This window comes from Pieris rapae, chromosome 3 (genome assembly GCF_905147795.1).
Source record: "Pieris rapae chromosome 3, ilPieRapa1.1, whole genome shotgun sequence".
NCBI classification, from domain to species: Eukaryota; Metazoa; Arthropoda; class Insecta; order Lepidoptera; family Pieridae; genus Pieris; species Pieris rapae.
Window position 1 is genome coordinate 3,398,773 of NC_059511.1, and position 25,937 is coordinate 3,424,709.

The following is a 25,937-nucleotide window of genomic DNA, read 5'->3' on the forward strand; positions in this document are numbered from 1 at the left end:
AATTGTACACAAAATAACTATTTATTAACATAAGTACAAATACACATCTTAGGTACAAATATCACAATAGTACGTTACACTTAAGTAAATAATTTAAGTAACGCGAAGGAAGATAGTCCTCGAGATTTTTAGATCTAAAATTTTTTAAGTATTTAAACACCTCGCGGAAAATCTGATTTGAAGAAAAGATCTTTTTGAAAATGGTTAGGATCAGCGCACAGTTTCAAATTGTTAAATAAATGTATGTATTCCATTCAAGTGTGCGCTCATCCTAAATCACATTTCACATTAGTATTTTAGACGAAATCACAAATGCAAACAGTGTTAGTTATAAAATACAAAAATAGTTCATCATTTGTTCAGTTTCATAATATAATAAAAATATATTTTTCTAACTTCAGTTGAGTGTTGCTTAATAAAGTGACACCTGTCTATCTTATGTTCCATATATATTTTAATATTTAAAAACAATTTTCTTTGTATACAACAAAGCTAGCAAGATGGAACAAACAAACACTCAACATTAGTATAAAAATAGCATAAGCTAATTTCATACTAAGCATGAAAATAGCTTATGCTAATTCAGCATTATATTTTATAAGCATTCAGTTATAATGAAATATATAACTGAAATATACTGAATTATATATTTCAGTTATATATTTCATTATATAACTGAAATATATAATCAGTATAAACTGATCGCTTTTAGCACTTATTATTAATTTAACAGGTTTCACAAGGTCGGAATGGTCCGTGTACGGGGATTATAAAACTTAGCGTATACCAAATCGATCTCGTATATTATGGCTCGGTACAATGCGTTTCCCAAGCTCCTCTGTAATATGGTCAACCCAAAATCTATACAGTTTTACAGATACAGGTATAAATTTTATAAAATACAATTTTAACTTCTGTTATCTTCATAACATGCAACGTTCTATACATAACAACATTCTGTAACTATTTTTAAGTTATCAGAAGTTCGGAACACCGTAATAATTTACAAGTAGGCAACCTCCGATCATAAATAAATCCTTTAAATTATGTTTCATATGGCTCTGCGTTTCTATGAACTTTTCTCTGTTTAATCTCTATAGCACTAATAATGTAAAACTTATATATAGAAAATTGGCCAAACGTACGAATACATTTATCGAAACGTAACGTAACTAAAGTCTAGCTTTCGAGAGAAATTAGGGATGTCGATGGATAGAACTCTGGTCAGTTAACTAGTAGAAAGTACATACTGTATGTTGTAAATAACCACAATTCGGATTTTACCATACGAAGGCAGTCTCGGTAATTAAGTATTTTCTAACCTAAGCTTAGTCCAAAACAGCTCTATAGAGCTTATTCGAGGTCGCTACTGTTTAACCACATCTTATTGTACTGTAGACATTTATGTGGTTTTCAACGGCGGTTTGAACGATAAAATGGAAACAAATATTCGCTAATTTAATTATCCCTCTAGTTTAAGTTTAAGTAATGGTTACACTAAAGTAGTGTATTACATTTTTTCTTTGGACTTTTCTTACTCGATTTTATAAAATAAGCCAAAATGATTGCCACCGTGATATCAAACTGTAAACCATCTTGTACTATGAAATAGGTCTGATGGCCTTTGCCCCACTGTGGGGATAAAACTGCTATAGTGCCATCAACATTGCCTCGGTATTGCAGAGTCCAGACTTAGCGATAGATGTGACTCCCGTATGTCAAAAATCGGTTAATTTTTGACAAACGCGAGTTACACTGTCTAGATCTCGACTCTAAATCTTAGATACATATTCAACATTGTTTACTGTACTGGTCGTTTAAGTGTATTTAATCGTTCGAGATTTTTTTAACAGATAGCCAATTTGTAAATTAAATATGGCAATTCTCTTATTAATAAGTATATTACAACAGTTGATCACTTAAGGGACATATTTTTTATATTTATGGATTAGGGTACGTCAAGGTAAGATAATACAAATAATTTATAGAAATAATAAACACTCGCATTGCCATCATCGCTTGATTTTATATTATTTTCCAAAATAAATTGAGAAGTGGATTAAAAATCAAATGAAAGTCTTCCATTTTCAAAATTAGTTACTAAAATCTAATAAAGTTTTTAAATAGAACGATTAAAGATGAACCAAGAAGGCTAAGCGTGTCGATATTTTCGTCTATAAAATAAATCCGTAATTCATTATCAGTTTGGCCAACATAATAGGTATCAAGGATATTCTTATATGAAGTTTGGCAATGCTGCATTTTTCCAATGATAATTTTCCTTGGTAAGTAGAAAATGATTATAGCTCTGTCTAACCGATAAAAGGGTACACGTAAAATTAGCAACAATCACACAAGTCACAGCAAATAGAATCATAAATATTCGTTAAAATCTAAAATACTCGTATATGGCAGCGTACACCTTGTGTGACGCACGAAAACAACAAATTTTTATCGAGAGTATACACGAGAGGCATCTCAAGACTATGGGACATCAAGGGAGAGAGTATTAAATATCGTAGATAGTATATTTTGCTGAAAGTATTATTATTACATAAAAAATTTTACGTAGTTTCTCTCTTTCAAAATATTTGAAAAAATTATGTGTTTTCACATTTGAGTTCGATTCCTCATAATTAACTAACCGTAACCATACCATCAATCAAAATATAGTTTCTTCGGCAAAATATTCTACAGACCATATTGAAGGTACTTTCCCTTGAAATCCCATAGTCTTGGGTGGCTTTGTACATAAGATTAGCGAGACTTACTAAGTACAATTTTGCTAAGTACAATTTCCTACGCATTTTTTATATTTATTGTTATAAGTCGCAAGTCGACTCTGATTTTAACCCTTAGTAACTAGTAAAATAGGGTTCTTTAAAACAACACTTTAATATTTGAGTAGTGAGATTGGGCAAACATTTAATATGTAATTATTATAGTTAGCAATTTCTGGTGACAACTTTAACAAAAGCATGAACTGCAGTAATTGTAGACAAACTTGATAAAATGTTATATATTGTTTTATTTCAATAATTATACTCCGATGTTTCATTCCGTATTGTTCTGACATTTCATAAGTGTTGCTACTAAAAAGTTCTCCACCGTAAAAGGGGCAAATTTAACCCATTTAAGAGCAAATTTAACCCATTTAAGAGCAAATTTATTTTTGTTTTACCTACAAAACGGTCTAAATATTTACTTATTCAAGTGATCTAATACAAAAATAACAAATATTTCAATATCGATATAACGATACATATATCGAATCAACTATAATTACTTTATTTTATTCTTTAACTAACTTTAATCTCTACCTCTCTATCTTAACTTGCGCGTTTTTTACTGTTTGTGATAAAAAGCGTCGTAATTATGACTCGCCGTAAAAACACTTTTAATATTTCACCAATAGCACCTTTTAAAATGAATACATTCACTAACAAATTAAATGAATAGACTAAAGATGTTCAAACACGTATAGAAATTGAAAAGAGTACAAATAGGTTTGTAATCTCTGATATGTCAAAAAATGATAGCTGTCATAATTCTACGGAATTAAAAATGGAAGTATAATTATTAAAATAAAATAATGTTTATTACAAATTTAGTTGTAGAAACTCCTATTTCAATATTAGTGATGGATGTTTAAAAAATAGTGATATAACTATCACAAGAAGTAGTAAATGACTAAAAAAATTTCTAATCACGTGGCAATGGTGATGGTGGGTTCCTTCTTGGTCTCTAACATCTTGTAGTAGACGACGGCGTCGTGGACCGTCGGAAAAGTTTCCACTTGCAACTGCTCTGACTCTAAAGAATTGTACTTCTCTATCATTTCTAGGACGGGACCTGGAAAAAAAAACATTACTTAATTATTTTTATTATATTTTCACTAATTTAATTTAATAAATAATAATCTCTATAAATATCTCTATAATTTATCCCAACCCCGAACATAAATTAATAATTAAAACGTTACGTACATTTTATTGTGATTGTTAACAAAAATCATCTAATTTATTGATTTAAAAAAGGAAAGAAACATATACAATTTATTGGTTATAAATTATATATGTATGCCTGGCCTCGATGTCTAATAAATTTACAAAGATAAATATTACAACCTCAAAAAGTAGTTTATCAGTTGAACTTGATTTTTGTTCTTATTATTTATTTACTAAGCACATTCGGTTATCATGACATCAAAGGCCCAAATATGTTTTGTTATAAATACATACATACGTCTAGTATATCAGAAACAATATATTATAAAAATATTCCAAGGTCTACTAAAACCGTTTAAAAAATTCGTAAATAGCATTCAAGTTTCCGTGGTGTAGCGGTTATCACATCTGCCTAACACGCAGAAGGCCCCCGGTTCGATCCCGGGCGGAAACATTTTTACTTTTTATTTTGAATTATTTTCGAAATAAAAAGTAAAAATGTTTCCGTTAATTTTTTTTTAAATACACTATCACTATAAAATTCGGTATATTTTAACAATTTTACAATTTTTTATTTTATTTTACAATTAAAAAAATCTTAAATTAATATGTCTATGGCACCGCATACACTATTAGGACGCATATCATGAATTCTATAAATTATTTATTAATCTTACCGTTAGCGCCAGCTAAAAGAACGGTGATGTGACTGCTGACGAGTTCTTGCTGAGCGGAGAGAAGACTTTTGATCCCCGGCGCGTCAACATAAGATAGTGCTGTCGCGTCTATTATTACACAGTTTATCTGAAACAAATAAAACAATTAATTTTGTATATAAAAATAAATATTTTCCAAGTTTTCTGCAATTTTCATGAATTTTTTTATTTTGTGTAAATATGCTAAAGATGGTAAAGTTGATGTGGTTTTACGAGAAAACTTGATTTTGCTAATATGACGATAACAGCAGGTAAAATTAAAATACAATTTAATTAGGAATTTGCTTGCACACAACTTCATCGTGGTTTTATGAACTGTTAAAAATGTTTCAATATAGGGTTTGGTTTTGCATAAATCACTAAAATTTATTTAATAAACTGTGTTCGATTTTCTTTCTAGAAGTTTACGGTAATGTTATAGTATATGGTGTTTTAACTATATATTCAAAATACTGAATTAAATATTCGTTCCCTTAAAGTTTTACCTTTCTGCTAAGAGTAGAATCCCACTCGTACGACTCACTCTTGTTAGTGAGATTGTCTTCATCTGTCTCCTTCAAATAGCCAATTTTCCTGAACAGTGTGGCCCTGAAGAGGTTCTTACTGGCAAAGTTGAGTCCACCACAGTAGTGGAATATTTTTACCCCGGGAAGTTCATCCGCCTGAAAAGCAGAGATTAGATTTGAGGAGAAAATACAATTCCAAATAGTCTAACGACTTTATGTGCGTATAAAGCATCATGCTTATTTGTAATACTTCAGGAAACTAAAGTAAAATAAATAAAAATAATAATCTCAACTTAATAATTCAATTAAGGACAAATATGTATAACAAAAATATTGCTCTATGGATTTCTATTTTATTTTCGATAGGTCAATATAGTGCTGCTAAGCAATAGTGCATCTGACACATGTCAAACCAGCATAAACATGACAACGTCAAAAAAAAATAAAAAATATGTGAAATAATTTATTAAAAATGCGTTTCTTCAGCAACAAAACCTATCCATACAATGTAAAATATGAAGTGGGAATTTTCGATATAGCAAAATGGTGGTGCATGTTATATTTTAATATTCTGATTATGTGTTGTGTGCAGTTCGTCGTACTATCATTGAAGACTGAGAGAGAAATAGAAGAAATGGTGGAAGTCATTGTTCTGCCAACACAAGTGTAAACATGTGCCTATATAGTATATGTGAAACTACATGTTTCATAGAATTGTCGTATTTGACTTCGTAAGAATGGAGAAATTTCATAAATGTCAAAATTATCAATAAATGCAACCAATATTTTAAGTAAATTATGGTTTCCTTGTTCTTTCATTATTGACATTTGTAACGTGATATTAGAAAATTATTCACGTAAAAATGATTGCTAGATTTTTTATGGAAAGAACTTCAACTTGGTAAGTTGGTAATTCAGTTATTAAAAAACACACTTATTAAAAAAAACTCAAAGATAAAATTAGTTTTATTAGCAAATAAAAATATTTTTGTAGTTATACCTACATCTTTTGGCGCGTTAGGGAAAAATTACGAGAGTAAATTTTTACGATGCGGGCGCATACCGTCACTAAAAACTATTGGTAACATTTTAGTTTTTTCTATTGTTAGTGTCGCTTTTGCAACACTCTCCAACCACTCTTGTAAGGAGTATAACTTCTAACGCGTGTACACATGTTTTTTTAATAAGCCTTTTTATTCATAAACAATTTTGTTTTAGAAGAATACTCACCGCACGGTACCGTTTGATATCGAGGTAGAGGTCTGTATCAAGAACTCTTCCTAATAAGCATGTATACGGTCGCTGAGATCGCACGAATAGAGCTCCCACTGAGGCTAGAAGACCCGCGCCAAGCCTATACACCGTAAATATCTTCACTGTTATACCAACCAAATAAAATGTACACTTCAATGAATTTAAAATCTCAAAATAAATTATATATTTTCATATTCATAATTCTCTATTATTAAATTCAAGTATAATTTATTATTCAACCAATTCAACAGATTCAACAAATTCAAGTCAAACGAATGCCCATCACTTAGTGCCGTAATACAATTTGTCAAATGTCATATTCAACAGATGTCAACTGCCAAACACGGCTTTTAAAATAAAGATAAATTAAATATTATAAAATAAATTCGTCCAAGCAAAGTAAAAATAGTGGTTTAGAAATAAAAATTGAAATATTTACCCAATATCTATGTCTATGAGGACAGTAGTCAAAAATGTAGCAAGCCATACTAGTGCGTCTAGTTTACTCAGCCGCCAGAATCTGGAAGTCACATGAAGTTCATTAAAAATGGAAAAGAAATACTCTATGTAAATAGTAGTTGTGAAATACTTGTTACACTGACGATATAGAGGTGTTAGTTGGGATTATTGACCAGACATTTCATTAAAATTTTTAATTTCTAATTAGGTATCGCAAATATCTCTTACTACAAACTATAAATGATTTTTTTAGACTATGTGATGGCAGTTCTTAAATTTAAATAGATAAAGGTACTGACTTGGCGAGTTCTGTGACTTGCATGAACATGCCTTTGAGCGAGACAGCGATGATGGAAGCCAGAACGCAACGTGGCAGTAGCTCGAAGAAAGGCCCAACCCATAGAAGTACGCACAGAATTAACAACCCACTCACTATTGACGTTATACCAGTCTTACCACCCGCCTGCAAAAAAGCCGTGATATTGTTGGAATTGAATAATATTTGAGAATGGTGTGCCTTCTAAACTCGTGTGCTCTTTCGTAGGACCAATATAATATAAATAGATCACATTTGACGAAGCACTTTTTTATTATTTAAGTTTTTATATACGACAGTTATTTCTCTTGAGATTTGTGTGAGTACAGTAAAATTAACTAAATTGGTCATTTTTATAATAAACATGTAATCGGAAATCAAAATCAATTGTGCAGTTTAAATTACGAAAAAAATAATAATATTATTGAATTTTGATTAGGTAACAGACGTAATATTTTAAATTTTCCACAGTTGTCACACACATCTAAATTTGTCTACAGTTGGTATTTGAAACTGGGTATAATTTTATAGAATCATCTATTTCTTCGGTCATAAACGATTGGATATGTCAGGTCCAGAACGCCTATTAAATCTATTCTATGTAAATCGGGCTAATGTATGTAGTAATTAATTAATATGGTAAATAATGCTGTTTTTAAAATCTTATGAGTATGACTAATAAGCAAAATTAATTCTCTAATAATAGCCTGATTCGATACAGTAAGCAATATTAAAGATCTCACACCTGATACTGTATGTATGAGCGAGACAAACTGGCACACATCGGAGCGCATGTAAAGAACGCACCGAACACGTTACTCGCTCCCTGTAACGAACAAACATTTTAACAATTAAATATTTATAGAAAATCAACATAGATTTTAGCAGAACATATCTAAAATAACCTTGTAGTACTTAATATTACTTCGGAGGTTAAAACACCAATTAATTCGCATTTTTTCTTACAAACACATAACATTTGTTAAAATTAGGACAATCAGACACTAATGAAAATGTGTTATAGAAAGGATAAACACGCGTGTAAATGGCATTAGAACTTAATAACAGTAGCGGTAACCAGGTCCATGCAACTTCCTCACAATCTAGTAGGTGGCAATATCGCAACACACAACAAGGGGACTCTTTGAATTGAAAAAGTTGCATGGGTCCACCAAGCATTCGCGAATACAAAATGAAACATTATTTTTTATTTTATTTTATATCAAGGCACACTAACGAGTAACGAAACACACAAACATTGACAGAAAACACATGACATACAAAACAAGATACATGCATTTGCATCAAGCGTGCATAACATTTACTGGGAAACATTGCAATGAAAAAGAGAAAATAACTTAAACATTTAACGTAACAAAAACAATCTAGGTAAAAAATAAATAAATATGCAATTTAAAAAAAAACTAATTATTATGTAGGAGTAAGGAAAATAAGAAAATTAGCAAATAATTAACACAATAGGGTTTTTAAAACGACTCGGTGAAAGGTCTCTCTCGAGGAGCCAATTAATAGTCTAGAAAATAGTCTAAGCCTTAGATTCGAAAGTGGCAAATGTAGCTCCAGTAAGTCATTAAATGTAAAGGATGCTAACGGCCCGTCCCGGCTTCGCACGGGTGTACATTTATTAAAAAACATTGTAGGTATTGGTATGTTCTTTAATATTGTGGAACATTTTTTTGTTCTATATAGTCTTGGCAGCGCATGCGATGATTGATATTTTATAGGCATTTTTTACACCTCGGGTAACATTATTGTTGTTGTGGTAGGGATCCTAATTTTTTTCTTGCAACTAAAATTCGGTCCAGTACTTTTTGATCCTTATAGATATAGATGACTCCGGTTACAATATAATGATTAGGTATTATCATGTTCATTCAACTTTAGCCAAAATACTGGTATGCAGATGTAATACAAAACTACATTCACCAAAATTAGGCATGCAAATATATTAAGATAAAGAAACGAATAATTATCAATGTTTTGTTTATTTTCTTATCATGAAACATTTGTAGCAACAAATTTTCTGTTATATTTTGCTTACCAGTGCTAACAGTTCCTGATTAGCATCAACTTCATATTTCTCCTTTGCTGCGAATATCAGTGACATAGACATTGATATGGTGTAAGTGACCATTGTTATGGTGAATGCGTCTAAAGCTATATCTGGGAGGAGCTGCATAGGTGGTACTTCTGGCACTGGGAGACTGTAAATTTAAGAAGGAATCTCTTAATAAAATCTTAAACCAATATCTAATTTATATAATTATGACGATAGAACCAAATATTTAGATGGAAGGGTTTATAAAACGTAATTTTATTGATTTAAATAATTTGGATGATTTGTGCAAAAAAAGAATAAATTTTATTATATTCAAAGATAAAAGGATTTAATTCCTTACTCAATTTGTTAATACAAATGTTTTGGGAGATTCAAAACAATAAAGATTCACATTTCTTATAAATGAAGTATGTTTATTTTAACACACACAAAAGTTTGTAAATAGGCTATAAAGTATAATTATTTAAAACTACTAATACCACTTTCAATTAATACTAATATCATCAAAAACTTACCCAGTAGGTATAGTACCAACTAATGAAAGACCGTAGTTAGTTTTAAGATCAACGAATTTAGACACAAGAGTTCCTATAACTATCGCCAGTAACTCTATAGGCACCGGCACCCTACTTCGCTTGCTGACCCATGGCTGTAATAAATAGTGAATATTGAATTTTACAAAATCGTCGTTTCACTGAGACATATAGGCTATTTCTTAGAAAATTTAACATTTTTTTGTTCGCGTTATGGAATAATGATGAGAATAAATTATTACGATGCGTGTGCAACGTTTTTTATGATATTTAAAAAACTTCATATAGTTAGAGGGCGTTATAATAAAACTTTTTATGTATTTTTACCTTAATTATACCTTTTTTCTAGTGTATCGTTTTTTCAAACATAGAATAAATTTTTTGATAAGATTTTTATCTTGTTACGGCGAATAAGAATAATTTCTAACATAAGTATACACACGCTTTTATTTTATTTATTAGTTTAATTCGACATTACAATACTTAACAATAACATAACATAATATATTAAAAGTTACCTTAAGTAGGTCATTGTTGAGTGATATGACGAGACATGTGATGAACGAGATTATAAACGCTGCCCAATTCAAATTCGACATGTTTTTAAAGACTTCTATGACAGTCTGGAAGAAAAAATAATTCGTAGGTACAGTTGAAAAATTTTGTTTATTTTATCCATCTACAACTATTAAAATAAATAAATCAGTGGCGCTACAACCTCCTCAGGTCTTGGCCTCAGATTTCTGAATCTGTTTCATGATCAGTTTTAAATAGGCAAGTAGGTGATCAGCCTCCAGTGCCTGACACACGCCGTCGACTTTTTGGGTCTAAGACATGTCGGTTTCCTCACGATGTTTTCCTTCACCGTTCGGGCAAATGTTAAATGCGCACATAGAAAGAAACTTGGTGCCCAGTCGGGGGTGGAACCTACGACCTCAGGTATGAGAGTCGCACGCTGAAGCCACTGAACACATTGCTTTATTTACAACTATTGCTGAGATAAAATATTACATACAGTTTAAAGTAAGATAAAGTTTTTTTTAATTTTTTCGTCACCACATCATAACAATACTATCACTATATCTGCCAAGAGTGTACATTTTGCTCAATCAAGTTTTCTTAGTTTTATAAGAGTTAATCGTCGAGTTTAGCCAGATGCAGGCGCTGTCTTCAGCCCTTACATTTATTTTGCATTAAATGATTTTATATGCTTTGTTTAACATTGAGATAATTTAAAGTGTACAGTAGATTTTTACATAATTTAAAACATCCCTACGGAACCGTGCAAATAAAAATACACACATTTTGGTTTAATAATCAACGTGTTTAACAATAGCAACCATTCATCTCTTTACTTTAATAAAATCTGGCAGCATGTCTGAGGAAATTAATTCATAAAAATTTGCCCAATATGACTTCGAACTTCTAGAATACCTAAATGAATCATTACCATACCTTCTGAAAATTAATATATTTTAATAAACATGTATTTCTAAATGCATTGGAGTCAATTAACTTTATTTATTTAAATATACGACCCGTTGCACGCTATTACATAAATAAATAAATAAATTACGATATTGGCTCTTCTTATCGCTGTTATTGCAGCGGAGGCCGTATCTTAGTAAATTAATGTAGGAAAAAAAACTGTAAAAACTGGTGGTAATATACATATGAATCCTTACTGTATGTTTTTAAGTATGTATGGTGTTAACTTACAAAGACGACTTTATAGTTGCTTCCTAGTTTAGGCAGTCTTATCCCGAAGAGGTCCTTGACTTGTGAAGCTAATACGTGCAAGGATGCCGCCGTTGTAAAGCCAGAGACCAGAGGCTCTGACAGTAACGTTGACACCGCTCCAAGGCGGAGTACCCACATCATTATCTACAGAACATGAAGATTACTTAACTTAAGGGAAGATTTATTGTCAAGCTCACGATAGGTCTTGTCTCTAAATTTTACCCCTTATAACCATACTCAGAAACGTTAATTAGAAGTTAACGGAGGATTAGTTAAAATTTAAATGGGTTAAATAAAAAAGTTAAAAAAAAACAAAGTTCGCAAGCTCACTGCAAGTATAAAGTGTCCCTATTAATTAAGTGTGATATATTAGGAGAGTCTGGATATATCATTGACAATTAAAAGTCGCATTAAATTACATAAAAATCCCGTGGCGACCAAAACTACAACAAGCTCTGAGCTGCAGATTTTAGGATCGGGTTCGTAAGCAAGTGGGTGAACAGCCTATCCGCTTAATAAACGCCATTGAATTTTTGGGTCTAAGGATTGCCGGTTTCCTCACGATGTTTTCCTTTACCGAACGAAGGAGTGTTTAACTGTAAATAGACAGAAAGTCCATTTGGATCGCACCTACGATCTTAGGAATGCAAGTCCCAAATTCAATCCAGTGCTACAGTAAAATCTATACGTCGCATAGAAGGCAGTTTTAAAAGATTATTTAGATTCAAATAACTTACCTGTATTAATCCAACAGCAAATGTGACTGTACTAAGAACTTGTACGTTTGAGAACTGCGATGTCAGTTGTAGGGTCCCTAAAATATGGAATTTTCTATAAGCCTGCATTCTGTTTAAAATGTTTGCACTTTTAAAACGTTAGACGTGCGTGCAATGAGAACATAATTTGTAAAAAACAGTTTACTTATTTTTACTTTATACTCGAGTGTATGAATGCATCTGCATTATATCTATTATGATATTATATTACATGTATTTTTGTGTCTTTGTAACGAGAAACTAATGAAGTGATTACAAACATTCTTTCATAACTGTTCTAAGTTACATTGGATTTTTACTTACAAAATATTAATTGATTCATAAATCACTGCAAGTGTTAAAAGTTTTCGATAACTCTAGCTTGATCGAATATAATTCGATACCATTTTTATTAATTTATTAAACGTAAACAGATTTTACATGTCTAGTGCAATTGTGATGTTGAGTCAATAATTGATCAAGAAAATAATTAAAGGCAAAGGATTGTACTACAGATGGAATACATTATTAAGAAGCATTCAAATATCGTATAATTATACAATAAATTACCTTCAGCAATATCTGTCCCATTCATTGGAACTTCATGTGCTGCGTGCTCGGTAACAACCTGAAATAACAATAGAAATTTGCAATACAATGAAACTCATATATAATTCCCAGTGAAACTGTAATACATAAATTACCATACAGAAAACATTGTATTGATCTTTCTCAATAAAATCCAAACAAAAAGATTCGACTCGGAGTCCGCGTTCGACTAAACACTAAATACAAAAATATAATTTCCGAGACATTTTAGAGTCACGTGAAAAATATATTTTTCTATAATTTACCTTTCCAGCCATTAAGCAGGCTACCGCAAAAGTTCCCATCGACACATGGGGCGAAGTTCCGAACACAACATACACGAGAACTGGAAAGAATGCCATGTAGAGCCCTATAATTGGTGGCACTTGGGCCAACAGGGCATACGCCATTCCTGAAAGTTACATTTTCTATTAAATATTTTTGTCAAAAATTGTCTACCTCAATAAATGAACTGTACAATGCAATAGAAGTTTTTCAATGTCGTCTAATGTTTTTTCTTTTTTTTTATCAAAATTTATTTGCGACTCGTCTACAAAAATACATGTATAAAATCATATACACATGGAATTAATACTATGGTTTGTAGGATATCTTTACCTTGTGGTATGTGCATAACAGCAGTGGTGGCGCCGGCGACCAAATCGCCAATCAGATCTGTCTTCGGTTTGTAAGCGGGCAGCCATTTTATGATCGGCAACGAATTAAATAGACACTCCCCAAAACCGCAACTCTGGACCGCTTTTTTGGCCGTATAGCTCACTAAAATTATTAATAAAACTTATAAGATACGCAAGTGTTATAGTAACGTAAAATAAAGGTAAGGTAACTTCGTCTGCCCCATATATGAAATATGGGTTAGACGAAGTTTTGTATTTCTTTTAAAATTTTATTAAAAGCGACTTGTTTATTCAAAGATTATATCCGGATACAGAGGCGAGTATAGAGGATCAAAATGTATAAGCAATTTAACATTACACGAAATATAATTGATTATATTATTTACAGAACTCTAATGATATTTTAACAAATTCGTTAAAGTTTTATTGAAATAATAGGTTGTTAAGGAATCTGAATCTCGTTTTGTTTATTAGACAATTATTTATAATAATTTTGAGCACTTTTTGCATAAACAAATTATTTATTTTCATGTTACTAATTAGAAACATAAATAATTAGGAAGTCATCAGCAATCAAATTCAGTAAAGATAACAAGAATTTGTGAAGTACGAGGTATGAAACATCAAATAACAGACAAATAACAATAATTTATTCATAATAAATAAATAAATCAGTGGCGCTACAAACTCTTAGGTCCTGGCCTCAGATTTCTGAATCTGTTTCATGATCATTTTTAAATCTAATAGGCAATGTTTTCCTTCACCGTTCGAGCAAATATTTAATGCGCACATAGAAAGAAACTCCATCGGTACATAGTCGCGGATCGAACCTACGACCTCAGGTATGAGAGTCGCACGCTGAAGCCACTAGGCCAACACTGCTCACAACAATAATTTATTACTCCCGTATAAAAATCTAATATGTTTTCGAGATAACGCTAAGGAATGTTCACGTAACCTAACAAACTTACAAGGCTTTTCAGGCAAATGATAGTCGGCATCCTTATTAAGTACATCCTGGTGGTAGACGCGTCTTATCACGTTGAACTGCTGACTGGACGGCGTCTGAGGCCTGGAACAAAGAAAGGTAGGTTTTTACTATTTTCGAGAAGACAAAAACACGAGAATGACGTATAGACCCGAGCTATAACGCAAGTTTGGCTCTGTACTTCGGGAGCAAACAATGTCGATGGTGAGAGAACGTTGAGGTATGCTACCACGGCTAATAAACGGACTAGATTAAGCTACTTAAAAAACTATAACTTTTATAGGCATTTGTCGCGCTTCTGACTGCTATTGATACATTAATACAAACCACATTGGTCTTCAAATGTAATATACCATGATTTAGATTGTATAATTCTGTGTATTAAAGAAAAGATAAAAGTATTATAGATATAGATATTTTGTCTTAAAGCAAAGTGAACCGAGATTTATATGGAGTATACGAAAGAGGCTATGAAATATAATACGATTAGATAAACATATAATATAATCATTTTTTGCTTCCGATTTAATCTATAATAACCATATATCCAAATCTTTACCAAATGGCGTAACTGTTAGATAGCAGTGAGCCACTATTATGTGGTTTTAAAACATTAAAAAATCTGACTAAAAACTAAAAAGTACAGTAATATTGTCTCTTTCATACGAACAATTAGATAGGAAAGGACGAAACAGTAGAATTATTATGAGGGCAGTAGGTTTATTTTAGTGTTTCTTATAGTGTCATCTCCTTTCGATCCAAAGATGGTTGGTGATCATCATGGTGACTTTAATTTTGGATACCGCGCTTCTCAACAATGACTTGGTGCTCTGACCAAACCACTGCCTACGATTATTCAATTCATTAATAAATAAAATTCATTTAGAATTTCCTTATTACAATTTGTGGGTGGGAAACCCAATATTGGTTGGTTTGGTAACCGAAACGCCCAGCTAATTGTTGTCACTGTTGATTTTCGGGTGATAATTAATTTGAAACCTTATATCAATCGCTAATTACATAAACCCCATAATTTTATAGGACATTTAATTAGGTGGTATTATCTGTAACTACGCAGATAAATTTATTCATTACAAGTTATTACATCGAAAGACTATTTTACCTGGTAGGTACTTGTGTAGAAATTATCTACACTATTTTTTTAATTAAATTAATGATACGTAAGTTATTTATAAAATATTACCGGTCATCACCATCGATGCCCTCGTCCCGTAACAAAGGAATGTCTTCATCATTATCACGTGTATGTATTTGGAAATCATTTTCGAACAACAACAACGTCTTTTTCAAACGCATTTTGCGATACAATTATTTGGGCCCATATTATTTAGACCTTTAGCGATCGATATGTTGTGATAAAATTAATTGGGGCAGCCAATTACTGAGTAATGTATAGGCATTGGTAATTTCCACTTATAACTGCACTTGTTATTTTTTCATAAACTTATATTCAAAAGTTCAAGTTAAAGCTTGGAAACTTTACTTCAGGCACAAATGACACACAAGTATAAGGTAAGAACACAACACACAATGTCACTATTGCTCGCTTTTTTGTATCTACCCGTATTTTAGTTTTTTTAATTTTACAATTTAAACACATAAGAAACCATTTTGTTGAGTTTGTAAAAGTGATGAAATATTTTTAAATATTTCATATTTTCTTCCAGACACCACAGCGTGCACTCATAGACTGAGTTTTAACGCTATTAATCGTTATTTAATTATGTAAAATCGATATTACTTATAGAAAACGAGTGGCCACGCTACTAAATTACAATAAAACTGAGGTTATTTCGCGAAGTTGTGATATGCATGAGCGACCAACTCTTGGTCAATATTTCGTGAATTTAAACAAAAAATGTGCAAATCTATTCTTAGGAGTAAAAATAGCGTTGTTACTTAGAGGACAACTAAAGTGTTTTCATCAGTGCTAACAAAAACATTATCAGAAATTCAACTACTGTAATCGTCTTCATATGGTTTTTTGTTGGAAGTTCTAAGATCAAGAACAGACATACTTGGCAAACTTCGACGTGTTATTGTGTTGTGTTGTTAAAAATGTAAATTGCTCATAATAGATTTGTTATGTTAACATTATATCCAATAAATGTTGATAAACAAATCATTTGTCGTTAAGCTTGGCGCGTGTTTCAATTGACAGTTTGTATAATTTGTGTGGTCGTCCTAATTTTTTTTCTTGTGACTCACATATTATATCATACATAACAAAAAACAATTAACACCGCACTAATCTATACAAATAGTATAGCAATATATTATAATAATACTAACCGAATCTGAAAATTACAACCATTACAATATAAAAAAAAATAGTTTATTAGAAAAAGCTGGTTTACATTACTTAGATTAATTTCTAATTTAAAAAACAAAGTTTACAAATACATATGGCTTAGCTCGCAGCTACATTTGAGCATAGCTTAGCGTCATTAAAATCTACTGTCGCGGGAAAAGTTATTGGCGACAAAAATACTTTATAATGTCACTCGAAAATAAAAAAAAATGCAGCGAAATGGCTTTACAATTATTGTGTCAAAGATTGTTGAATTCAGATTAATTACTGAACCAAAGGCACATCACCCCACACCTGCCTTATCACTACAATGGTCATGTGATGTTTTTAAAACATTAAAAGTTAATTAATCGAATGCTGCTCCATATTGTCCACTTTCCTGGTGCATTTACTTTGTTGAAATTATGGAGAACTGTGATTTATAATATTATAGAGAAGCTCTAAAAATTGCTTGAAGAATAAAAAAAGTTTTTACAGAAGTGATTATGGATTCCCCTCGTTACCACATAGAAACATTGGTAAGTTTTATATTATTTTATACAAAAATATAAAAAATTTTTTAACAATTTTATTATTATATTTAGCAAACACACTAGCAGCAAAAAGCTCATGCAAGTGTATTTAGGATTAGGAGTCGAGAGAACTTCTAATCTATAGAAACGCCATCCAATTTGGGAATAAGTTCAATAATGCTTTTCTTTGTACTGTGTTTAGTTTAGAGCATGTATTTGAATATGCTTGTTCTTGTTTAACAACGTCTTTTTAAAATGTAAAAGCTAACTTTTGGAATGACAGTCGTCGAGGGGTTTGGGATTTTAGCAACATTATCTCATGTTTAATGTTCTATATTTCTTCATTTTATTTAATTTGATTATTTTTAATTCTGTTTTTCAAATATGTGATTTTGTTCAGTATATGTAAGTGTCTCTTCAAGATAGTATGGGTCCACTGAAAATTAGTGGTGCTGGTGACAGAAAATTATACCCGAGTTGGGTCCATTTTTGAGAATTGATTTCGTTTGCATTTCTTCTTAATATATGTGAGCTTTTCAAAGTTAAAATATTTTCTTCCTGTTCGTTTATAAATATATTATATAGGTATATGTTTTTGTTTCCACATATATAAAGAAAGACGTCAGGTTCAGGATTTTATGCAATCAGTATTGTACTTATGAATCGTAAGGGAATTAGGTGTTAAAAAAACAAAATCTATAAGAACTTTTACAATAATTTTAGGATTACTGTACAGTATTCAAAATCTTTATAAAAATATAGCATTGTCTTAATAAATAAATTACTTCATTCACGAGTTTCAACTTAGCTTTCAACTGTTGATTTCAAAATCCTAAAACATAAAATATAAACAAAAAAGAAAATGATAAAAAAGATTTGACCGATAAGACGCCTTGTCAGAGAATTTTCTTTGTTTCAAAAGACTTGTACCCAAGATGTAATGTTTAATATTCATTAAAAGTTTAGATGTTCCTAATCATTAAAATTGGTTTAGCAGAAGTCATAAGTCAAAAGTTCGTTAATACTATTTTAAATAAAATATCAGTCAGAATTGCGCTGATTCAATATCTTTCTCTAAAATATAATACAATTATGTTATATACTACAAAGTCTTTGTCATATAATTTTCATAAATGTTATTAAATCTTGTCATTCAATTTTAATTAGATCCTAATTCAATTATTAGAATTGCAAAATATGCGCCTTGAATAAATAAATAGCAATTCATCACAATGGACAATAGTCTTAATAAATTAATTCCATGAATATTAATACATTCAATGATTATAAATATAAGTGTACTAGTTATTTCTAGCGTTTAAATTTGCAGACGAAATACTTTGTTTATTTCTGGCTTAATCTTTTATAGTATCACAAACATAAAATAATTACTTATTTATTTATAGGTAACTTTAGTATATTTTACAAAAAAACATCTAGCTAACCTATCGTTTATTTTGTACATAACTATTTTAAATATCACCTGGATATATATAAATACACATGAATAGTCATTAAAATTAAATATATACTAAACGAAGTATTTACATAAAATATTATTAACGATTAACACAAGTAAATAAACTTGTGATTCAAGACAAAACACTATTTACTTTATGATTCAAGATTAACAATTATGGGGAAATATTTTAAAAATGATGGAAAAAAAGAAAATTCTCACCATCCACTTGGGTTCAGCTTTTCTTTTTCCGGTTCCCTTTCCTTGCCGTTGCCCATGGCTACCGTCTGATACTACACTAGCACTAGAATAACACTTCACCGTTAACACATTATCACATGTACATCTTGTGATTTTTACGCGGATTACAATTTTATCTTGATTAGAGGCGCTCGCTTTCATTTATGTAAGTTGTGTGGATTATTATGGCTTAAGTGATAAATCTTGATTAATAGAATATACAACACAAATATATTACGTGTTACCGTACATAGCACATAACTATATTGTCATGTTTACAGTGTGAGTGTATCAGAAATTAGACTAATAAAGTATACTGGGGTGAAAATTCTTAATTGTTTTCTGGTATAGGAGTAGAAATTGCAATTGAATACTATTTATACTTGAGAGATAGAGAGAGATGAGACCGCCCGTACAATAAAAAATAAAACTCCTACAAGAAACGATTGAATAATTAACAAAAAAAAAGATAAACATGTAACTAAAACTAAAATCTAAAAAATAAGAATAATATTAATAAAAAAGTTAAAGTTAATCTTTGGGATAATAATTAATATGTTGTTACAAACTAAAATGCATTTTTTATTTATTTTGAATTTGGAACACGAATATTATTAAAAAAAACTTCTTTCTTTTAATAAAATTAAAGACTGAGTTGATCTCAATGAAACTTTCTAGGTATCTCGGCAAAAAAACTATTGAAGTAGCGTCATACTTGAGTATCAAGTATTATCGATAAATTTAAATCCTTCACAATCAAGATTCTGAAGGTGATGATAAGAAATCTTATTGACGTGCTAAAACATCTTGAAATGAGGATATCATTAGTATGTATCGTAATTCATATAACAACAAAATCAATCAAATCATATCTCTGTTTATATTAACATTATGAACGCGTGATCTATGTTAATACACTGTATCATTAAATATAACATGACTTTGTTCACCCTGATCATAACGATTGCGTAACTAAGTGAATTTGATAAGGCATATAAAAGCTTTATTGTTATGACTACTCAGTCAAATCAAGATCAAATGAAACAATATATAAAATTCATGTAAATATCGAAATATATAAAATTGATGTTGACCAATTGTACAGCTACAAATCATTTTGGACAATTTTGCTTTTAAGCAGCTGGGTAAACAGAAAAAGGCTTCGCTGCAGCACTGAAAAATGGCTTTCTCGTAATTTGAGCACCTCACCTGATAACGAGATATTGGTACCTGGCAAGTGAAGGTGATTAACTGGGTTTAACAGCTGTTTTGCCAACAAAGCGAATGTCTACCTGCTATGTATTTATGTACCAAACCAAGGTAGGTATAATTCGTACGAACAGCTGCTCATGTCAAAAACGTGATATGTAATCTATATATGTAATTGAATTCGATAATCTCTAAAGACTTGACTCGTGAGACAATTGATATCATTTTAAACAGCGTTGCTTGCGTCAACGCTGTCAACATATAAAAATATTCCAAATAAAAAATATTTTTAAATACCGCCGAATTTCGTGAGTTCCTCTGATTGGTTAGCAGAAAGGAACACCCTATACCCAAATGGGGATAACGGGACTTTACAAATAAAACAGATAGTACTTACATAATAAATGGTGAATTATTAAAAATAGAGCAACCAAAAGCAAAAAGGAGGACCACCAACGCCCAAGCGTTAACTGAGAAAATTGTATTTGGAATGAAAGTCTTATACAATGTCTAGTTTATCATTGTATTAGCTTAAACCCTGAAAGAATTCATGCAAGTTTACTAAGACTTTACATTGTTTGATGTTTTGTTAATCCAATGAGCTTTGTTGACTGCGGAAGTACTTTTAAATGAACAAATACGAAATTGCTTACACTTTTAATCAAAGTACACTTAATTTAATCTGCTATTTACAGTTTTATTAAAAGAATCAATTGAATGCTTACTATGTATATATGCTAGTGGATATATCTTGGTTATTTTGAGAACGATTTGCAAAAAATACAAGGTGAATGGTAGAATCAGTGTAAGCACATATTAAGAGACCGGAGACTTGAGAGATCGCTACTTTATGCATTTCGAACAAAGGTAGCTAGTAGGTAGTTGAGCAAAACCTTTGTAAAAATATTTACAATTTAGACTTTTATAGTGACTAAACTCATATTAACGATTGAAAAATAAGGCACACAAAAATTAGAAATATAATAAGAGATGGATTAGAACACGCTCAGTCACTAAAGGGTGGACTAACGGGAGGTGGGCCGGAAAAGTGGCGCGGCTGCATGACCAGAGATGGACGAAAACGGAGACCACATGGGCGGGTCCACAGGGAAAAAGAAAGAGAGGTAGCCCTGTGGCTATCTGAGAAGACTGGATTCAAGTAGCCCAATCGAGGCTAGACTCACCTACAGAGGAGATCTTACAGAAAGAAGAATAATAGTTTAAAAATAGGGTTAAAGAAAAACTAACATAGTTAAATTTAGGATGCAAATTTAATTATTAACATAACTAACAATTGCATGTAAATAAAATAACTTAATCCAACTTCTTGTTAACACCTCATCGCAAAGTACACTGGTTATGGTAAAACAAAGTAACAGGAAAATGTAAAGGCATTATTATTATTCATTCATGATAACCTTTTCAATGGAAAATGTATATGTAGGTATTTGTAAAATCGTAAGCGACTTTCAAGTCCTTGATTTATAATTTAAAAATACGTTCACGTTGATAGTATCCTAACCAGAATATCCAAACTAAAAAACTTGCGAAGCAGATTACATTTTTTAGCATTGATTGTTTAGTAATTTCGATCATTACACACAGTTCAGCGAAATTATTTATTTAAAAAACTGTTATCATTTCTCATAAATATTTTAAAAGTATTATAAAACAGTAGTAATATTGTCCATACCTACCGGACACCATGTCAAATTTGGTAATTTACATGATATAGTTTTTTATGAAAGAAGAAAATCACTTAAAATTTTTTTAATAAGTTTTATTAATATAACTTCAATTTCAACAGAAAGATTAATAAAAATATATTTTTTTTAATAACAGCCATGTTTTGAGTGTTTTCTTTTAAAAGTTTTCGCATTATCTCTATCCAACAATACTCCACCTACGTAGTATCATCCCTACGATCTTTGTACCTACTTTTGATATCTTTGACATGTTGACGGAACTCACCCAGCCCATCATTGAAGTATACCTTATTTGGGAAACAATCAATGAGGATTTCAAAAAAGTATTTAAAATTTATGTTATAGAATTGAGAAATTAAATACTAAGTTAAGATTTGTTCAACTTAAATGCAAAAAATGCGACTTGATATAATACAATAAAGTTCATTAATATTTGGTATATAAATATTAACACCTAACGTTTGCAGAACTGTGTAGCAATAGTAAAGTGTTTTGTGTGTGTAGTTTATGTATTTACCATTCACCTTTACCAATGAAAATAGATTATAAATTAACAGAGGTGGTAATTAAAAATAAAAAGTACCATCTTTAAAAAACTGAAATCCTTTATAAAATTTATCAAATACTCTATATAGTCAATGCTGTCGCGGAGTAAATCCTTGTGTACGCCGCAGCCAACTAGCTTAATTAGCCGTTCAATTAACAACCTAGCCTTTTAATTAAACATCGCCGTTTAACTAAGGGCCTGAAAGATATGCAGCCGTAGTGTTCGCAACAATATGTAATAAACTGGCTGGCTGATGCCTGGCATTCGTACGATAGAGTGATCATGCAGCAGAAATAAAAGAGATGAAACCCAGAAAATATTTCTTTCAAAATTAAATTGCTTGAGCCAGTCACAGGTTAAATCACATTATTATTGTACACTACAATTTTCTATCGTTCTTGTTGAAAACAAATAAAAACAAAAACAAACAAAATCAAAAATGATTGAACTTTGGAAAACACCATCGAAGTTGTGGTTTGCCGACGCCATATTGACAGTTTGAAGAGTTTCCTGTCGAGTTTGAGATTGGCAGAAGGTGGAACTACATTTAAATTAACAGTCAACAGGCTAGGCAAGTAATAAAACGTCATTGATACAAGTCATCTGCCTAGCTGCTTAAATAACTGGCTGATCTTTAAGGCCGTTAGTTAAACGATGTTTACCTTAAAGCCTAGGTTGTTAATGGAACGGCTAAATTAGCTGGTTGGCTGCAGCATATACATTAATTTACATATAAACGTATTACAATATTATAGGTTTTAAGCTAGTATTATATGTCCTAAAACTTATCAAAAGCTAAGGACTTTTCTTCTAAGATTGCATTACCCATATCTGGGAATCGTTTTTAAACATTAGCTACATTGAACACAGTCCAGAAATGCATAAAGCCAGAGCCGCAGTTTATAAATAACTTTCCTTTATTTATCACACGAATCGCTAGCAATCACATGACAAAAAGGCGACGCATTTTGCTTGACATCATGATGCAGGATTGATATAACTGGCTGGCGTATCAATTGGCCTATACATCAATTCATTTTAAGTTCATTTGATTTATATTATCACGTGAATTTATAATCTTTGATGGACTGTGCAATTATCTTTCATAATTATAATATTTTAAATTATTCCGGAATCTACTATTACAGTCTCGCAATCCCCCAATGTGATATATTTCTACTTTTGTATCAGTTTTCGTCAATTTACCTCAGAGTCAAATCTTGGGAGCTAAGTATGGCAAGAATCTGATTATACGATACGAATCTAAAAAATAGCCGGCGTTCAAACCACGACCTTAGGATCACCTTGGCCAGTAGACGAACACTACTTAAAATTAAACTTTAAATGAGTGAAGAGTTGTACGTAAGTATTTCAAGAATTTCCTTCCTTGGCATTTCTTATAAGTTAAATAGCTTAACATCACACTAGATCTATTCATCATCATTCATTAGTATATCGATTTGTCACGTTTCCGCGAATACCCATGTACGCAAGTACCTATATTGGCTAAGTAAGCAATCATTTATTTGAATATAAGATCATTACGTCGCACTTTTAAGAATAAATTCAACGCCGTGATTATTTAGTTCATTAGCACGTAGGTTTTTGCTTGATTCTCAAGAAGATCCGCAAGTTGTGTGAGCGATCTATCGTTAGTTTTTTTGAGATACAAACGGACTATGCAATTATCGTTTCAAACATACATATGTAAAAATATAAGTTATGAGATAAATTTTTGCTAGAAATAATTAAAAAAATTATTTCTTCAATTTCGAAGGACGAATCATTGCAGTGTTATTCCACTTTACATTTTCCTTAAGGTAACTGTTTAAGTAACTTAATTGAAGGCAATAAGTTACGTACGTACATACGTATATACGGACATACGGACATATTCTTGTCCATATTTAATATATAATCGAGAACATATTCTAAAATATATTTTAAAATTGTGAAAGTATTGCCTAACTGCTAATGTCGTCGTAACATATTTTTTTATTCGCTGTAATAAAATTTACAATGCATAACGAACTATTTATTAATAAGCAAAATATTTTTATCATTACTTAAAAAAACATTGATTTTCAATATTATGCCCATAAAAAATGCGTCGAGTCATTCTGTACTCAATAATCAACTTCTGTATTTGTTTATTCCGAAGTTTGTTAATGTGATCATGGGAAATCCCTGGGATCTCGGGGTAATTGTCCCTTGAAAGAGTAGTCAGTATCAGAGGACGATGAACTTAAATTATTATAAAACAAAAACTGATGAAATCACAATTTCTAGCATTAAATTCAGTCAAAGTATTTACGTAAATATACTTTATCTCTGGATAAATCATTGATTCATCACAATACGAAAAGGAAAGAAAGTAAAAAGAAATACAATGCTTTATAATATCAATTTACACCAAACCACGGAACGTGAATTCTGCTCAGACCAAGTCGCAAATTTCTGCTGGTTTGATACATACATAAAGCGTATGTTTCTATTGAATAGTCCATAATGGAAGAGATAGCAGTGACCATATTTGCTCTCGTTATCTGGCGAATTTATGAAGCGTAGGTCTGATTTTCTGCTACGTACTAACTGGCTCCCAGTTACTATCTACTTCAATTATCAAAAAAGACGTCATTTTGGATTTTGATAATTCAATACTATAATATTTGTAATTATGTGCATCCATTGTCTGTAATAAAGTTTTTGTCGAACAATATATTGTAATTTTTTAGGTAACAGAAAAGGTTTACCGCAAACAAAACTTTAAAATTTGTCGGGCCATAACAAAAATCAGTACTCAAATGAGATTTGGGTGCACAACAAAAAACTAAAGTTCTGTTGTGCAAAAAAATCCCGAAGGCCTTTTGTGTCATGGGACGATGGGAAGTTTGAAACTAGTCTTAAAAATATATTATAACACCTCAATAGTCAATACATTACGTCGGCATATTACTGGTAACATACCGAAAATATGCGTGCATACGAAATTTTAAATACAATTATATGTATTGCTGACGCTTTCGACAAATCAAATAAACGTGTTTACAATAGATTATTGGAAACTATATTAGTTACGTACATAATGTATTATGCGAATAGGTAAATTATATTTTTGTAAAATAATACGCCTATTTTTGACGAATATTAGTGGTGGTTGCTGTGTATTTTAAAAATAAGTTACGAAGACATGAGATATTCTAATGTTACTCTCAAAAACGCATGAAACGTATAATTATTTAGCGTCACATTTCTGTTCATTCACTTTAAGAATACGTAATAAATACCCATCTAAAATAAACACCAAGTAAATCTTGGCTCGAATCAATAAATTACACGTACGTAATCGTGTTGCAATAAAAATTCATTAAATTAATGTTATGGATAAATTGACAGTGAAGGTTTTTGTAAG

At 31.0% G+C, this 25,937-nt stretch overlaps 1 protein-coding gene and 1 non-coding gene across 8 annotated transcripts in view; one reads left to right on the forward strand and one right to left on the reverse strand.

Moving 5' to 3' along the window:
* LOC110996576 (prestin) overlaps positions 1-25,937 on the reverse strand; it is a 27,509-nt gene continuing 1,572 nt past the window's right edge. The window contains exons 1-18 of one of the 7 annotated variants that reach the window (XM_022264324.2): positions 20,670-20,741; positions 19,046-19,127; positions 14,504-14,604; positions 13,513-13,674; positions 13,161-13,306; positions 12,877-12,934; positions 12,289-12,365; positions 11,531-11,695; positions 10,330-10,434; positions 9,794-9,927; positions 9,261-9,423; positions 7,944-8,024; positions 7,182-7,345; positions 6,863-6,943; positions 6,400-6,523; positions 5,149-5,325; positions 4,625-4,751; positions 1-3,852 (exon numbers count right to left, since the gene is read on the reverse strand). In XM_022264324.2, coding sequence (XP_022120016.2) covers positions 3,707-3,852; positions 4,625-4,751; positions 5,149-5,325; positions 6,400-6,523; positions 6,863-6,943; positions 7,182-7,345; positions 7,944-8,024; positions 9,261-9,423; positions 9,794-9,927; positions 10,330-10,434; positions 11,531-11,695; positions 12,289-12,365; positions 12,877-12,934; positions 13,161-13,306; positions 13,513-13,674; positions 14,504-14,604; positions 19,046-19,101 — 2,067 coding nt within the window. In that variant the 5' untranslated portion in view covers positions 19,102-19,127; positions 20,670-20,741 and the 3' untranslated portion in view covers positions 1-3,706. Of the gene's footprint in view, positions 3,853-4,624; positions 4,752-5,148; positions 5,326-6,399; positions 6,524-6,862; positions 6,944-7,181; positions 7,346-7,943; positions 8,025-9,260; positions 9,424-9,793; positions 9,928-10,329; positions 10,435-11,530; positions 11,696-12,288; positions 12,366-12,876; positions 12,935-13,160; positions 13,307-13,512; positions 13,675-14,503; positions 14,605-15,724; positions 16,251-19,045; positions 19,253-20,669; positions 20,759-25,937 lie in introns of those variants that run through there. The other 6 variants (XM_022264320.2, XM_022264323.2, XM_022264321.2 and 3 more) reach the window with 6 other exon arrangements.
* On the forward strand, positions 4,329-4,401 carry Trnav-aac. The gene has a single exon. It is a non-coding gene; the product is annotated as a tRNA-Val (tRNA).